This window comes from Anolis sagrei, chromosome Y (assembly GCF_037176765.1).
Source record: "Anolis sagrei isolate rAnoSag1 chromosome Y, rAnoSag1.mat, whole genome shotgun sequence".
Lineage (NCBI taxonomy): Eukaryota > Metazoa > Chordata > Lepidosauria > Squamata > Dactyloidae > Anolis > Anolis sagrei.
In genome coordinates, this window is record NC_090035.1 from 73068865 (window position 1) to 73086386 (window position 17522).

The following is a 17522-nucleotide window of genomic DNA, read 5'->3' on the forward strand; positions in this document are numbered from 1 at the left end:
TTTTCCTCCTGTTTTGTCTTTACTTAAAACATTTCTGGAGTGGCAGCACTACATCCTTGGCTGTGGAAGTTGTGTTCCTAAATGGAGCCGCACCAATTTGTTGGGAAAGGCTACTTTCAATGCCTTCAGAAACTTGTTCTCATTCCTTAACAGGAGTTGTAATAATAATAATAATAATAATAATAATAATAATAATAATAATCCCAAATTTAGACTCTGCAAGGAAGTAGATGAAACAGCAGATCACAGCCTCAGCTGCTGCAAGAAAATTGCGCAGACAGACTACAAGCAAAGGCATAACACCGTTGCTCAGATGATTCATTGGAACTTGAATACCATTTGCGACAAAGAACTGGTGGGACCACAAGCCTGAAAAAGTTACAGAAAATGAATACGTCAAACTACTCTGGGAGTTTCGAATTCAGACTGACTGAGTTTTGGAGCACAATACTCCTGACCTCACAATCGTGTTAAAAAACCAAGTATGGATTGTCTATGTTGCAATCCCAGGCGATGGCAGGATTGCAGAGAAACAACTGGAAAAGCTGACACGATATGAGGATTTAAAGATCGAACTGCAAAGACTCTGGCACAAGCCAGTCAAGGTGGTCCCGTTGGTGGTTGGCACACTGGGTGCAGTGCCTAAAGACCTTGGCCTGTACTCAAACACAAGATTACCATCTGGCAGCTGCAAAAGGCCACTTACTGGAATCTGCACGCATTATTCGCCAATATCACACAGTCCTAGACATTTGGGAAGTGTCCGATCTGCGATCCAGTACAACAGCCAGCTGAAGCCCAAATTCTCATCTTGTTGTGTTTCCAATAATAACTTTATTCTTATATCTCCCCCCCCCCCCCCCAATCTCCCCAAAGGGATTCGGAGCGGCTTCCGGGCAGCTTCCAGACGGCACAAAGTGCCTGGAAACAAACATAAAAGTGAACACAGTATAAAATACAATAAAATAAAACGCATGCACATATAAAAACATCAATTCAGACTCAATCAAGCTGCGATCCTCTAACTGTGGCAGTAAATTACTGGCACCATGGCTGGACTGTAAACATTGGAATAAAATAAGTGCCAGCTGCCGTAATGGAGAGAGAGAATGGGATAAAGTGCAGCATATGCATCTAGGGGCTAAATATTCTCAAAGGCTTGATTGAAAAGCCACATCTTCAAGTCCCTGCGAAAGGAGGACAGTGTGGGGGCCCGTCTAATCTATGGCAACAAACAACAAAACAACAATGTATGTGCGTAACTCGCAAAAGTCTGCCTCAGAGTAGGTTTCTTCAAGCTGTATTACTATGTCGAAAAGACTTTAAAATTCACAGGAGTAAGAGTACAATTCTCATATTATAATTCAACTAAGCGTATACTAGTCACGATATACTATTCTTGTCTAACCTCCCTGGGGAGGGTGTTCCAAAGCTGGGGGGGTCACCACCAATAAGGTCCTCTCCTTCGTCCTCACTAACTGCCCTTGTGATGGTGGTGGGACCAGAAGGAAGGCCTCCTCGGCAGATCTTAGAGTCTGTGTTGGTTCATAGGGGAGGATGTGGTCACAAAGATAGGCAGGACCCAAGCTGTTTAGGGCTTTATAGGTGATAACAAACACGTTGAATAGGAACCGGAAACTTACAGGCAACCAATGGAGCTGCTTTAGTAGGGGCATCATGTGCTCCCTATACCTGGGTCTGGTTAGTAGCCTGGCTGCAGAGCAATTGCAGTTTCTGAGCCGTCTTCAAAGGCAGCCCCACATACAGTGCATTGCAGTAGTCCATTCTGGATGCAACTAAGGCATGGACCACCATGGCCAAGTCTGGCTTCTCAAGATATAGTTGCAACTGGCGCAACTGGCGACACCTGAGCTTCAAGCGCCAGCACTGAGTCCAGGAGGACCCCCAAACTGCAGACCACCCTATGCCCTATTGGCCTCACAACTGACCAGGAGGGCGCTGTCTTGTCTGGATTTAGCTTCAGCTTGTTAGCCCTCATCCAGTCCATCGCAGCAGCCAGGCACTGATCCAAGATCTGGGGATCTTGTCCTGGATTGAAATAAATTCTGGTTCAACTGTTCTGCATACATACAGAAGTAGGTAATATGAGGTTGAGGGAGGAGGGATCTTGAAAATAGCATTCTGAGAACTGTGGCCAGTTATTATATTGCAGATGAGCGTCCTAATTTCCTTGTCACATAGAATAACATTTACTTGTTTCCTTGTATTTCCAGTTTTGATGTGGATTTTCTTCTACCTGGTTGATTCCATTTGTCATCTTTTCTTCTTTAAACAGACAGTACTGTATATGCTCGAAGATAAGCCAAGTTTTTCAGCCCCTGTTTGGAGCTGAAAAAGCCTTCCTTTACTTATAATGGGGTCAAGGCGGGGCAGTGAAGCCTGGAGGCCATTGTTTGCAATATATATTTCTCTCTCCTCTTATCTCCCTAAACAGTGTGTTTTCTTTTCCAGTCAAAAGGGAGGGAAGGAGGGAAAGAAGATATATTCCATGTCCTCCATGTTTGTATTGCTCTCTTTCAAACCCACCCAATTTCCTGGCTTTTTTGTGTGTGTCTAAATGTATTCACTTTATATGTGCATTTTTGTTCCCTTGGAAGTGTTCACTGGCCTTTGCAAGCCATATAGATCTATAAATATGTTCCTATATGCATGTTTCTCCTGAAGTCTTTGCAAATCTTATATATCCATAATCTTATAACAGCATTTTCCCCTGAAATATTTGTTAATCTCTTCTATAGATATATAGAAATTTTCCTCTGCAAGCCTTTGCAATCCCTATGTACCTATATATCTCTATCTATCTATCTATCTATCTACATTAATTTTATATATGAATTTCCCCTCGTGTTTGCATGTGTTTGCAAATCCTATATAAAAATAATTATATAGAGAGAAATATTTGTTAATCTCTCCTACAGATATATAGGCATTCCCCTGCAAGCCTTTGCAATCCCTATGTACCTATATATCTGTATCTATCTACATACATTAATTTTATATATGAATTTTCCCCTCGTATGTTTGCAAATCCTATATAGATATAATTATCTATATAGAGAGAAATATTTGTTAATCTCTCCTACAGATATATAGGCATCCCCCTGCAAGCCTTTGCAATCCCTATGTACCTATATATCTGTATCTGTCTATATACATTGATTTTATATATGAATTTTCCCCTCCTATGTTTGCAGGTGTTTGCAAATCCTATATAGATATAATTATCTATAGAGAGAGAAATATTTGTTAATCTCTTCTACAGATATATAGGCATTTCCCCTTGCAAGCCTTTGCAATCCCTATGTACCTATATATCTGTATCTACATATCTATATACATTAATTTTATATATGAATTTTCCACTCTTATGTTTGCAGGTGTTTGCAAATCCTATATAGATATAATTATGTAAATATAGAGAGATGTCTAGATAGATAGATAGATAGATATGAATATAGATGTATAGGGCTTGCAAATATTACAGGGTGATATATTGTCGAAGGCTTTCATGACCGGAATCACTGGGTTGTTGTAGGTTTTTTCGGGCTATATGGCCATGTTCTAGAGGCATTCTCTCCTTACAGGGTGAAATGCACACACAATATATATGGACATGTGTGCCTAGATAGATACCAATATAGATATATAGGGCTTGCAAATATTTCGGTGGAAATGCACATATATAGAGAGAGGGTTTGCAAACATTTCAAGGAGAAATGCATATGTGAAATTAGTAATATATAATTATAGATCTATATCTAGCTCTGCATTGTTTATATAGGCATTGAATATTTCCCTGTTATTGTGTTGGAAGCTGGCCTGAGTCTCCATGGGGAGATAGGGCAGGATACAAATACATTATTATTATTATTATTATTATTATTATTATTATTAAGTTATTGTTGATATCATATTGTTTTTGTTGATGCTACTTTTCCACTTACAGAGCTAGTTTATTGTTTTGTTTTGTTTTTTGAAATATGGTAAATATTCAAAAATACTTAACCTACTGATGTCTAAATTATTGTAATTTTATTGGTAAAGGTAAAGGTTGTCTCTTGACATTAAGTCCAGTCATGTCTAACTCTGGGGTGTGGTGCTCATCTCCATTTCTAAGCCAAAGAGCCGGCATTGTCCATAGACACCTCCAAGGTCATGTGGCCAGCATGACTGCATGGAGCGCCGTAATTTTATTGGTATCTATTCTTATTTAGACATTTACCCATAGCTGCTGCATTTCCTACCCTCGGCTTATACTCAAGTCAATATGTTTTCCAAGTTTTTGTGGCAAAATTAGGTGCCTCGGCTTATATTTGGGTCGGCTTATACTCGAGTATATACGGTCCTTGCTTTCACGGGGAAAAGAGGGCAAACTGCTTAAACGTAAGCTGAAAATGGTTTCTGACATCACTATTTTGGACTTTTAAGACTAAATAGGGCCACAGCCCGAATTAGACTGGTAACTTTCGAAGGTGTAAGAATAAATACATTCTGAAGAGCTTAAAGCCTTGGAATTACAAAATCCAATACACACACTGCACCTGAGACTCCTTTTATTATATATTATATTTCTTCTATATTTATACACATCATTACAGTGTTTGAATTACGACGTTCCCCACATTTAAGTGGGTCACACAAAAATATCCGAGCCTTCTTCACCTTAAAGCAGCTGTGAAAGGAAGAGCAACTGGCAAAATTAGATGAACATCTATTTTTACCATCCGCAAAGTTGTACCTTTTTCTTTCAAGCCATATTTAAACATTAAATAGTGACGAAAGCTGTCACTGGGTGACTCCACTCCTTTGTTTGCCAAGCTGTGGGTTTCTTGGTTCCATCAGGAAAAAAAATCAGGAAGGTTAGATAGGAGAAAAGAAAGAGTGAGGAAGAAAGCCTATTGGGACCCGACCTGATATTACAGACAGATCAAGTAAAGCGTTGCAGGCAGGGAAGGGGATAACCAAGAAACGTGACACCTCAGGAGCATTATCAGGGATGACACTTTCACATCTGGAAAAGGAAAAATTATATTCTGGCTTTTAAGACTATTAAAGTTTCATCTTGCTGGGTTGCTGTAAGTTTTCCAGGCTGTATGTCCATGTTTGGGAAGCATTTTCTCCTGACGTTTCACCCACATCTATGGCAGGCATCCTCAGAGGTTATGAGGTCTGTTGGAAACTAGGAAAATTGGGTTTATATATCTGTGGAATAGGGTGAGAGAAAGAATTCTTGTCTGCTTGAGGGGAGTGTGAATGTTGCAATTGGTAATGTTGATTAATCATAGAATCTTAGAGTTGGAAGAGACCTCATGGGCCATCCAGTCCAACCCCCTGCCAAGAAGCAGGAATATTGTATTCAAAGCACCCCTGACAGATGGCCATCCACCACACTCCGGGGCAGAGAGTTCCACTGCTGAACGGCTCTCACAGTCAGAAAGTTCTTCCTTATGTTCAGATGGAATCTCCTCTCTTGTAGTTTGAAGCCATTGTTCCACGCCCTGGTCTCCAAGGAAGCAGAAAACAAGCTTGCTCCCTCCTCCCTGTGGCTTCCTCTCACATATTTATACATGGCTATCATATCTCCTCTCAGCCTTCTCTTCTACAGGCTAAACATGTCCAGCTCCTTAAGCCGCTCCTCATAGGGCTTGTTCTCCAGACCCTTGATCATTTTAGTCGCCCTCCTCTGGACACATTCCAGCTTGTCAATTAACATTGAATGGCCTTACAGATTCAAAGCCTGGCTGCTTCCTGCCTGGGGGAATCCTTTGTTGGGAGGTGTAAGCTGGCCCTGATTGTTTCCTGTCTGAAATTCCCATTTTTTCTGAGTTTTGCTCTTTATTTACTGTCTTAATTTTAGAGTTGTAAAAAATACTTTTAGCCAGATTTTGTTCATTTTCATTGTTTCCTCCTTTCTGCTGAAATTATCCACATGCTTGTGGATTTCAATGGCTTCTCTGCGTAGTCCGACATGATGGTTATTAGAGCGGTCCAGCATTTCTGTGTTCTCAAATGGTATGCTGTGTTCAGGTTGGGTCATCAGGTGCTCTGCTATGGCTGACTTCTCAGGTTGAATTAATCTGCAGTGCCTTTCATGTTGCTTGATCCGTGTTTGGGCACTGCTGCGTTTGCAGGTCCCTCTATAGCTGTGGTTCTCAACCTGGGGTCCCCAGATGTTTTTGGCCTTCAACTCCCAGAAATCCTAACAGTTGGTAAACTGGCTAGGACTTCTGGGAGTTGTAGGCCATAAACATCTGGGGACCCCAGGTTGAGAACCACTGCTCTATAGACTTGTCCACAGCTGCATGGTATACAGTAGACTCCTGCAGAGGTGAGAGATTCCCTTTGTCCTTTGCTAAACGTAGCATTTTTTGGATTTCCTTGGTGGGTCTGTAGATCGTTTGTAGGTTGTGTTTCTTCATCATCTTCGCTACGATGCCAGTGATTCCTTTGATGTAGGGGAAGAACACTTTTCCTTTGGATGGATCTTTGACTTTACCCTTGTGGATTGTTCTTGGCCTTGCAGCTCTTCTAATGTCTGTGGTGGAGTCTCCATTAGCCTGATGAGCCCAGTTTAGGAAGGAGCCAGACTTTGAAGCTGCAAGGCTATTCAATGGTAATCAAGCTGGTCAGTTGCAACATTCACACTTGCCTCAAACAGACAATAATAATAATAATAATAATAATAATAATAATCTTTATTTATACCCCGCCACCATCTCCCCGATGGGGACTCGGAGCGGCTTACATGAGGCCAAGCCCAAACAGCAAATTACAATAAAATAAAACCGAAAACGCAAACAATAAACGACAACAACATAATTACATAAAACATGTAAAAACATAGCAATATAGAATTACAATAGGCACAATCACAACGACAATGGGCGGGCTACATGTAATGGTTAAAAGAGAGACATTAAAACTGATTAAAACTCAGGCGAGATAAGAAAGAGACAGATTATTTGCGGAGGAGGGCTCATTATAGTGATGGTTGTGGAATCAAGCTTTCCCACACCGAGGGAAGGGGGGCATGTACTCCAATGACAAGAGTTCTTTCTCCCACCCTGGACATACCACAAATATATAAACCTCACTTGCCTAGTTTCCAACAGACCTCACAACCTCTGAGAATGCCTGGGCAAAATGTCAGGAGAGAATGCTTCTGGAATGTGGCCATACAATCCAGAAGACTCACAGCAACCCAGTGATTCCAGCCATGAAAGCCTTCAACAACAGATTAAAGTTTCCATTGACTCACACTTCTACTGAATGGTTGAAGTTTTCACAGCAAGCATTCTTTGAAAGTACCTGAAATGTTATGACTTGAAAGGAAGTGGGACTACAAAGCTTCAAACCTGGCTGAGTTTAGCAATGGAAATCATAAGGATGTATTATAAATCCTTTCACATTTCAGCCAGGAAGACCTGAGAAACATTCCTAACCTTGAGCTGCCACTGCTGTCCTCCATGGCTCTCTGTTTGTTTTTAGATGTAGTAACTTACTTTTTAAAGCACATGTCGGCAAATGCTTCTCCTTGAAAGACACAAGATTGGGTTTAAGTACAGAGGTTGTGCCAAACTCCAGATGTTGTGGGACTCCCATATATTGCCTGCATTGGCAAAGGCAGTAGGGAATTGTAATCCAGCAACATCCAGAGAAACCATCTTAAATTAAGAACAATCTACCCAACAACCTATTCGAAGTCTGGAAAACCTAATTTAAGGCTTGAATTCAATTTCAGAGAAGTTTGCCAGTATTTATTCCCATAGTAAAGGTTTCCCCTGACATTAAGTCCAGTCGTGTCCGACTCTGGAGTGTGGTGCTCATCTCCATTTCTAAGCCCAAGAGCTGGCGCTGTCCGTAGACGCCTCCAAGATCATGTGGCCAACATGACTGCCCGGAGCACCGTTACCTTCCCTATTGATCTACTCACATTTGCATGTTTTCAAACTGCTAAGGTTGGCAGAAGCTGGAGCTAACAGCAGGAGCTCACCCCACTCCCCAAATTCGAACCTTTCAGGCAGCAAGTTCAGCAGCTCAGCGGTTTAACCCGCTGCACCACCACATTCCCATAGTAGGCCAGAACTAAAAATGCCATCATAATTCAGCTGAAAGCTCTTAAATGCCAGGGAGAACATTTTATGGAAGAACCTTTCATATTTTGTGGGGGAAAGAACAGCCCCAAGATGGCAAATCATCCAACGATGGTGTCATGGTGAAGTGGACACAGTCAATGGGAAACCCAAAGGGGTAGATTTGATCCAATTCCAGCCTTGATCCATAAAGGACAGTTCTTTGCCAAGATATCAAATAGTTCCTCAACTTTGAAGTCCATTTCAGTTGGACATACTGCCAGTGGTTCATGACTGATGCCAATTGGGAGTTCTGACCTAAGCTCTAGTCATTTTCCCTTCCAGTAATCCTGTTAAGAAAATGGTGACGTATTCATCCCCTTTTCCAAACATCACCCAACAACCTACTTAACACACTTCCTCCCTTTCTTCCCTGCCAGAGTGGATCGATGGTTCCCTGAGCACAAAGTTAAGAAGAGGCCAACTGAAATGGCCCAGCCTTTTAGTGCTTTTGTTTCCAACCCAACTGGTTCTGAGGAGCTTGTGAGTTGGGCATGAAAGTAATGGCCATTCCTTAGTCACTGGAGTTCACATATTCACTGTCTCCAAGTCTGTAATTTAAGGAGGTCATGCTCAAGCCCCTGCCACATGCAGGATGCATAGCAGAAACCCATTTGGGATGCAGAAGGCATGCCACTCCTGCCTCTGCTTCCCATTGCTCCTGGAACCTCCACACTCAGAGGTCTGCTAGTCCTGACTCCCTTCAGCACTTGAGTTCTGAGTCCATGATTCGTTTCCAGAGCTGAAGTGTCTGCTGAGGGCTACGTCGATGCACCAAGAGCAACCTGCTGTGTACACAAGGGTCCTCGCGGTCCTTCTCTGCAATATCGAAAGTCTGGAAGCCTGGGTGAGTCTCGGGGCGGATGCCCAAGGCTCGAAAGCAGAGCCCTGTGTAAACATCATCGATAGGGTAGAAGGCTATGTGCCGAGATACAAAGTGGAGCCATCGGGCTAGTGATCCAGAGAAAATGTAGCCACCACCTCCGGCATAGGACGGGTAAGGACCCACGTAGTACGATTCCGGCACATAGTACTTGCTCTTGCGGATGCGGAACGGCGAAGCATTTGCCATCACTTGCCCCATGTACAGTGGTTGTTGAGCATCTAAAGTCCCCAAGTAGTCCAAGACCTTGGGTGTGTTGATAAAAACGTCATCGTCCCCTTTCAAAATGTAACTGACATGTCGGCAGTACTCCAGCGTCCAGCTGAGGAAGAGGTTGTCCTTCAGGGTCAAGTTGAAGAAGGTGTCCTCAAAGTCCCACATCAAGATGTCCCCAAAAAGCTGGCTCTCGTACTCCACTAGATGTTGCAAGCGAGGTCCAGACCGGCCCTGGGCCGTGCCTAACAAGAAAACGGTGCGGACGGGTAACCCGCCAGGGGCACCCTCCTGTCCCCACGTGTCCCGCACAGCCTGGCGGGCAGCAAAGTTTCCAGGCAAAGATTTGATGGCTAAGAGCAAGAAAGTGTGGTTCTTGCCAACTCGGGTGCACTTGGTGGGCTGGTTGATCAAGAGTGGAAAAGTCCGGCATTCGTCGTACAGAATGAAGTTCCTGTAAAGCTCCGAGTAGGAACCAAAGTCTTTGATCTTGGACGCTCTGTCTGCAGCTCCGGAACCCAAACATTCGTCCCGTGAAGCATTGCTTTCCAAGTCACCTTCCAAGATCCGAAAGATACGATGCTGTTTCTCGTTCCAGTAAGCGTTGGCCCTTGGGATGCTTTGCCGTAGCTGTTGCATGGAAGCATTGAAGTGTTGTGGGGTGAATACCAGTGACTCTTTTGAGGGCTGGGCGGATGTGATGGAGTTGCTGTGCCAACTGGCTCCGTGGGGAGTTGGGAAGCGCTCCTCCTCTTCAGCAGTCCACTCTATATAGGCCTTGAGGGCTACTAGCGTCAGAAGAGCAGTGGCCACTGTGAGGCATCGTGAGCCTCTCATCCTCTTCTTCCTAAGGAGGTGAGAAAACAAGCAAAACAAAAACTGAGAACTGGGAAAGGACTAGGATCCAGGCTCATGCAATAAAGCTGAATAGTAGGACATTCCAAACAGAGAATAGGCAAAACAGCAGCATTTCTCAACCTGGGGGCTGGGACCACTGGGGGCTCGCCAGGGGGTGTCAGAGGGGTCGCCAAAGACCATCAGAAAACACAGTATTTTCTGTTGGTCATGGGGGTACTGTGTGCCAAGTTTGGCCCAATTCTATCAGAATGCTCTTTGAGTATATGTGAACTATAAATCCCAGCAACTACAATTCCCAAATGTCAAGATCTATTTTCCCCAAACTCCACCAGTGTTCACATTTGGGCATATTGAGTATTTGTGCCAAGTGTGTTCCAGATCCATCATTGTCTGAGTCCACAGTCCTCTCCAGATGTAGGTGAACTCCAAAACTCAAGGTCAGTGCCCACCAAACCCTTCCAGTATTTTTTGTTGGTCACGGGAGTTATGTGTGCCAAGTTTGGTTCAATTCAATCATTGGTGGAGTTCAGAATGCTCTTTGATTGTAGGTGAACTATAAATCCCAGCGACTCCAACTCCCAAATGACAAAATCAATCCTCCCACAGCCCCACCAGTATTCAAATGTGGGCGTATCAGGTATTTGTGCCAAATTTGGTCCAGTGAATGAAAATACATCTTGTATATCAGATAGTTCCATTGCAATTTATAACAGTAGCAAAATCACAGTTATGAAGTGGCAACAAAAATAATTTTATGGTTGGGGTTCACCACAATGAGGAACTGTATTAAGGGGTTGTGCAGCATTAAGAAGGTTGAGAACCACTGCAATACACAGAAAAGGAGATTTAAATATGTGCGTAAAGCCAACCTTAAAAACTGTGGCATAGACACTGAGTACTGGGAAGCCCTGACCATTGAGTACTCTAACTGGAGGTCAGCTGAGGACAGCAGTGCTGCAGAATTCAAAGAGGCATGAATGGAGGAAGAAAGGTGTCAATAGGAAGGTATGTCAAGCCAACCCTGACCAGGACTGCCTTTCATCTGTGGGAGAACATGTAGATCAAGAACAGGGCTCCACAGCAACCTACAAATCCACCGCCAAGAAGCCACATCTGGAAGACCATCACCCTCGAGCTATGAGGGATCACCTAAGTAAGTAAGTAAACTATGGACTTTGTTACTGTATTGTCGAAGGCTTTCATGGCCGGAATCACTGGGTTGTTGTAGGTTTTTTTCGGGCTATATGACCATGGTCTAGAGGCATTCTCTCCTGACGTTTCGCCTGCATCTATGGCAAGCATCCTCTGAGGATGCTTGCCATAGATGCAGGCGAAACGTCAGGAGAGAATGCCTCTAGACCATGGCCATATGACTTTGTTACTGTTACCTAGTCATTTTGGAATAATAGAAACCCTTGCCATAGATGCAGGCGAAACGTCAGGAGAGAATGCCTCTAGACCATGGCCATATGACTTTGTTACTGTTACCAAGTCATTTCAGAATAATAGAAACCCTAAGGTGACCCTGTTATGGAGTTTCCTTGACGAGATTTGTTCAGAGGGGGTTGTCCTTGCCTTCACCTGAAGCCGAGAGAATATGACTTGCCCAAAGTCACCAAATGTGTTTCCATGGCCGAGCCAAGATTCAAACCCTAGTCTCCAAGGTCCTGGTCCAATGCTCAAACCGCTGCACCATGCTGATTCTTCAGTAACGTGCTGTAGACAGTTAAGCAAAACATAATAATTGTCTAATATTGTCATTGAGAACCAGCAACTGAGAAAGTGGATCATCTTTATCATCTGCTCTCAAAGGCCACGTTTATGATTCTTTCAAGAAAATCCCTGTTGATATTTGAGGTTTCTGTAAACAACTTACCAAAAGAACAATGAAAGGCTGTATTAAAAATTCTGGAAGGAAGCTACAAATCCCACTGAAGAGAGGCACTAACCAAGGTTTCTTCTCCGTGCTTTCTGACATTTCCCATAAGCCGCTTTTTAAAAATCCCTTCTGCCACTTTGGTGTTGCTGTTAAATATTAAGTGCTCGCGATCTTGGCCTGCTTCCATTTCAGCTTGAGTGGAGCTCATTTCCTTGCATGGTGGAGTTTTCTCTCCCTAACCTCCCATGTTTCTTTGTTCTGCTTGAAACAATGGATTTGGCTTGGAGAGATGGAAGGTCACAATTTACGATTTGGGCAGCTTGGTTTGTTTTCGTACAATCAAGTCAAGGCAAATCTCCTTTTAAAAACTCAGTGTATCCAATGTAGCATTGACTATGAGATGACTCTGTTAGCAAAAGGGCTGGGATGCTTCTCTGATATATGCCATTTGCTCCATTAGTTGTCACCAGTAAAGCTTATGTATAGCAATAATGCCCTGAAGACTAGGACGTGGAACAATGGCTTCAAACTACAAGAAAGGAGATTCCACCTGAACATTAGGAAGAACTTCCTGACTGTGAAAGCTGTTCAGCAGTGGAACTCTCTGCCCCGGAGTGTGGTGGAGGCTCCTTCTTTGGAGGCTTTTATACAGAGGCTGGATGGCCATCTGTCAGGGGTGTTTTGAATGTGATTTTCCTGCTTCTTGGCAGAATGGGGTTGTACTGGATGGCCCACGAGGTCTCTTCCAACTATGATTCTACGAGGGTTGAATGAAAAGTAATGCCTCCCCCTTCGTAACTCCTCAACAGTTGGCAGTACTGGTATGCAGCAGGTACTGGCTTGTTCAGTAGACTCCTCTACAGTTCCATTTTGGCGGGAAGCCTTAGCATTATACGGTTGCGTTGTTAAAGTGCAAAGTATGGAACCCTGCGCAGATGGTTGGTCAATGCAACTTAAGCAACGTGCAGTCATTGAATTCTTGACACCAGAAGGTGTCACACCAAAGGAGATTCATCAGCGAATGCAAGCTGTTTATGGTGATCGTGTTGATGTGAGAACTGTGAGTCTTTGGGCGAGTAAGTTTATTTATTTATCTATTTATTTACAGAATTTATATTCCGCCCTTCTCACCCCACAGGGGACTCAGGGCGGATTACAATGTACACATATATGGCAAACATTCAATGCCAATTAGACATACAATGTATATAGACATACACAGAGGCTATTTAACTTTTTCTGGCCGCCAGGGGAGCTGTCGCTTTCATTGTCCATCTGTGGCACTGATTAAGTACTTCCGCATTCCCCGCATGCTTTTTGCTGGAGTGCTTTTTTTTTTTTTTTTGCTGGAGTCTTTTTATGGCCTCATAAATTAGTTAATTAGCCTCCCCACACATAGGTGGTACCTAATTTTCCTACTTGACAGATGGAACTGACAGATGGAACTTTCAGGTTGCAAAGGTCGACAACAAGCTACACAAAATTGGCCGGAAGCTCACTCCGACCTGGGCTGGCTTCGAACTCATGACCTTCTGGTCAGAGTGATCTTAATGCAGCTGACACTCAGCCAGCTGCGCCACAATCCCGGTGCTTTAAAGATGTTGAGGTGGGAACATCTGACTTGCGTGACAAACAAAGAGTTGGACGTCCTGTAACAGCAACCAAACTTCCTACACAGAAAACAAACAAACAAACAATACTGTGTTTTCTGATGGTCTTTGGTGACCCCCCTGACATCCCTCTTGACCCCCCCCCCTGGGGGGGTGTCTTGACCCCCAGGTTGAGAAATACTGCAATAAGAACTTCTCTACTCAGAGTTGCATAACCAAAGGATAGTTGCAGAATTTGATACCTACAGATTCTTGTACAAATGGAGTTCAGCCATACCTGTGGGAAGTATGTATCGTGGCTGTTAAATGGTTTTACACATCTTGTAATATTGTTAAACACATCTTGTCAGGTTAGAGCTAGTAAAGTGGCATTCCACTTGGTTTTTTCTTGATTGTGCCAAGGGTAGTGATGACTTGTGCAACAGGAGTGCACAAAGTTCTATCATTTATTGTGCAATCAGATGCACAACAGTATCACTGTGCCATGTGACATGACACAACCAGTAAACAAGATCTTGATCTACTAGCAGAGATCTATACCTATTTTCAGTTTCAGGTGCTCACGTCTGACTGGAATGTATAAAGGTAAAGGTAAAGGTTTTCCTCTGACATTAAGTCTAGTCGAGTCTGACTCTGGGGGTGATGCTCATCTCCATTTCTAAGCCGAAGAGCCGGCGTTGTCCGTAGACGCCTCCAAGGTCATGTGGCCAGCATGACTGCATGGAATGCCATTACCTCCCTGCTGGAGTGGTACCTACTGATCTACTCACATTTGCATGTATTCGAACTGCTAGGTTGGCAGAAGCTGGGCCTAACAGCAGGAGCTCACCCTTCTCCCCGGATTCGGATCTCCAACCTTTAGGTCAGCAAATTCGGCAGCTCAGTGGTTTAACCCACTGTGCCACCAAGGGGTCTGGGAATGTATAAACGTTAACACAAAAAAAAAACCTAAATATAGGATATATAGCATTTCACATCTACTCCTCTCATGGATAGCTGTTCCCTATCTGCAAACACCCAGGGCATTTGTTCTGCCAAGAGAACGCTAAATATAAATCCCAGCAGCATTCCTTTGAGGAGCTCCATCAGACACAGAGCATGATAAGACACATACCCGCCGCACAGGATGGAAATCCCACATCACAGCGCACTGGCATTAAAGGAATATACAGGCCTCGGTGCCAACATGAGTCATGCCTTCCCTTTGGTTTGGCTCCGGACAGATGATGCATCCCCAACACCATCCATGCCCATGTGGCACTGATTATATACATATTGATTTCACTTATATTCTACTTTTTGCTCTAAAGATGGGACATAGAGTTCTTTTCCTCCCCACTTTGTGTTTCTAACAAACCACCAAAGTCGATCAGGATAATTAGGCTGACTCATGGTTTGGTCAGAATTTACTTCTTAGTAAGGTAAATGTTTTCCCCTGACATTAAGTCCAGTTGTATCAAACTCTGGGAGGGTTGGTGCTCATCTCCATTTCTAAGCTGAAGAGCCGGTGTTGTCCATAGACACCTCCAAGTTCATATGGCCAGCATGACTGCATGGAGCACCATTATACCTTTGCTGAAATGGTTTCAGCATTGGACCATAAGTGCAGTTTGACACCACTTTTACCACCATGGATCAAAGTTAAGGAATCCTCGGAGGTGTTGTTTGGTGAGACGTCAGCACTTCTGGCATTATTATTATTATTAGTAGTAGTAGTAGTATTAGTATTATTTTCCATACCGCCTTATTTCCCCAAGGGAACTCAGAGCAGTTTACACATAAGAAGACTGACATTCAATGCCTAAGTGAATACAAAACATATCAAAAACATATCAAAATAGTGTGTCCACAATTGAAGGGAGATGTTGACAAGCTGGAATGTGTCCAGAGGAGGGCGACTAAAATGATCAAGGATCTGGAGAACAAGCCCTATGAGGAGCGGCTTAACAAACTGGGCATGTTTAGCCTGAAGAAGAGAAGGCTGAGAGGAGACATGATAGCCATGTATAAATTTGTGAGGGAAAGTCATAGGGAGGAGGGAGTAAGCTTGTTTTCTGCTCCCCTGGAGACTAGGACGCGGAACAATGGCTTCAAACTACAGGAAAGGAGATTCCACCTGAAGATTAGGAAGAACTTCCTAACTGTGAGAGCTGTTCAGCAGTGGAACTCACTGCCTCGGTGTGTGGTGGAGGCTCCTTCTTTGGAGGCTTTTAAACTGAGGCTGGATGGCCATCTGTCGGGGGTGCTTTGAATGCAAATTTCCTGCTTCTTGGCAGGGGGTTAGACTGGATGGCCCACCAGGTCTCTTCCAACTCCAGGATTCTATACTATGATAATTCCTGGATGCATTTTAGAACAAGCCTTCAGATAGTATTGGGAAAAATTCAAAATAATTTTGTTCATTTCCACCTGACTGAGCTAACCTGGTTGCTTCATTTCATATGCTTCTTGGCAGGGGGTTGGACTAGATGGCCCATGAGATCTCTTCCAATGAAAACTACAACTTCTGTGATTCTATAGCCTTGAGTCATGACAGCTAAATTGGTGTCAAATTACATTCATTCCGCAGTGTAAATGCACCCTGTGGAGCTAAGGATCAGAATTCAAATCTTCAATGGCTATGGAAACTTACTGGGTAGCCTTGAGCAAGTCACGTCCTCTCTCCTGTGATCGTTTGAAATGACTTCAGGGCACGAAACAAAAATAAGTTTAGCCATTGGTTTGTGGATTCTGGGTCCTGCAGTCCAACAAGTTAATTTATCCAGCTCTGTTGCAGTCAAACCATTCTTTGGCAAATGTTTGGTGGGGACGAGGGACAGGGCCTTCTCAGGGGTGGCCCCTCAACTATAGAAAACCCTTCCTAGGGACATTAGATCAGCCCCTTTCCTCTTAACATTCTGGAAAAGAGTCAAGACTTGGCTGTTTGAGCAAGCATTTGAAAATGCAATGTAAAAGACCTATGAATATGGAACGACTGGACGATGAGCTTGGACAATATTTTTAATTAGGAGACACAACTGATTTATGTTTTTACTAGCTGTCCCCTGCCATGCGTTGCTGTGGGGTTCTGTGTGGGTGGTTTGGCCCAATTCTATCATTGGTAGGGTTCAGAATGCTCTGTGATTGTAGGTGAACTATACATCCCAGCAACTACAACTCCCAAATGTCAAGATTCTATTTTCCCCCAGACTCCACCAGTGTTCACATTTGGGCATATTGAGTATTCATGTAGAGTTTGGTCCAGATCTATCATTGTTTGAGTCCACAGTGCTCTCTGGATGTAGGTGAACTACAACTCCAAAACCAAAGGACACTGCCCACCAAACCCTTCCAGTATTTTCTGTTGGCCAGGGGAGAACTGTGTGCCAAGTTTGGCTGAATTCCATCGTTGGTGAGGTTGAGAATGCTCTTTGATTGTAGGTGAACTATAAATCCCAGCAAGTATAACTCCCAAATGACAAAATCAGTTTTTTTGAGTGAAGGACATACATTGGGCTGTTAGGTGACTTGTGTCCAAATTTGGTGTCAATTCGTCCAGTGGTTTTTGAGTTCTGTTAATCCCACAAACGAACATTACATTTTTATTTATATAGATTGTTCTTGTTATGGTTTTATATTATGTGTTAATGTTTTATGGTGTTAGGTTCTTGTGGGTTTTTTCGGGCTATAGAGCCATGTTCTAGAGGCATTTCTCCTGACGTTTCGCCTGCATCTATGGCAAGCATCCTCAGAGGTAGTGAGGTCTGTTGGAATTAGGACAAAGGGTTTATATATCTGTGGAATGGCTGGGGTGGGACAAAGGACTCTTGTCTTTTGGAGCTAGGTGTGAATGTTTCAGCTGATCATCTTCATTAGCATTTGAAGGCCTGCCTGAGCCTGGGAAAATCTCTTGCTGGGAGGTGTTAATCTGTGCCTGGTTGTTTCCT

The 17522-nt window shown here is 43.5% G+C and overlaps 1 protein-coding gene across 2 annotated transcripts in view; it reads right to left on the minus strand.

The window, feature by feature from the left end:
* Positions 1-6244: 6244 nt before the first annotated feature.
* LOC132780035 (UDP-GlcNAc:betaGal beta-1,3-N-acetylglucosaminyltransferase 8) overlaps positions 6245-17522 on the minus strand; it is a 42286-nt gene continuing 31008 nt past the window's right edge. For both annotated transcript variants that reach the window (XM_067461608.1, XM_060783564.2), the window contains exon 2: positions 6245-10096. In XM_067461608.1, coding sequence (XP_067317709.1) covers positions 8857-10086 — 1230 coding nt within the window. In that variant the 5' untranslated portion in view covers positions 10087-10096 and the 3' untranslated portion in view covers positions 6245-8856. The remainder of the gene's footprint in view (positions 10097-17522) is intronic.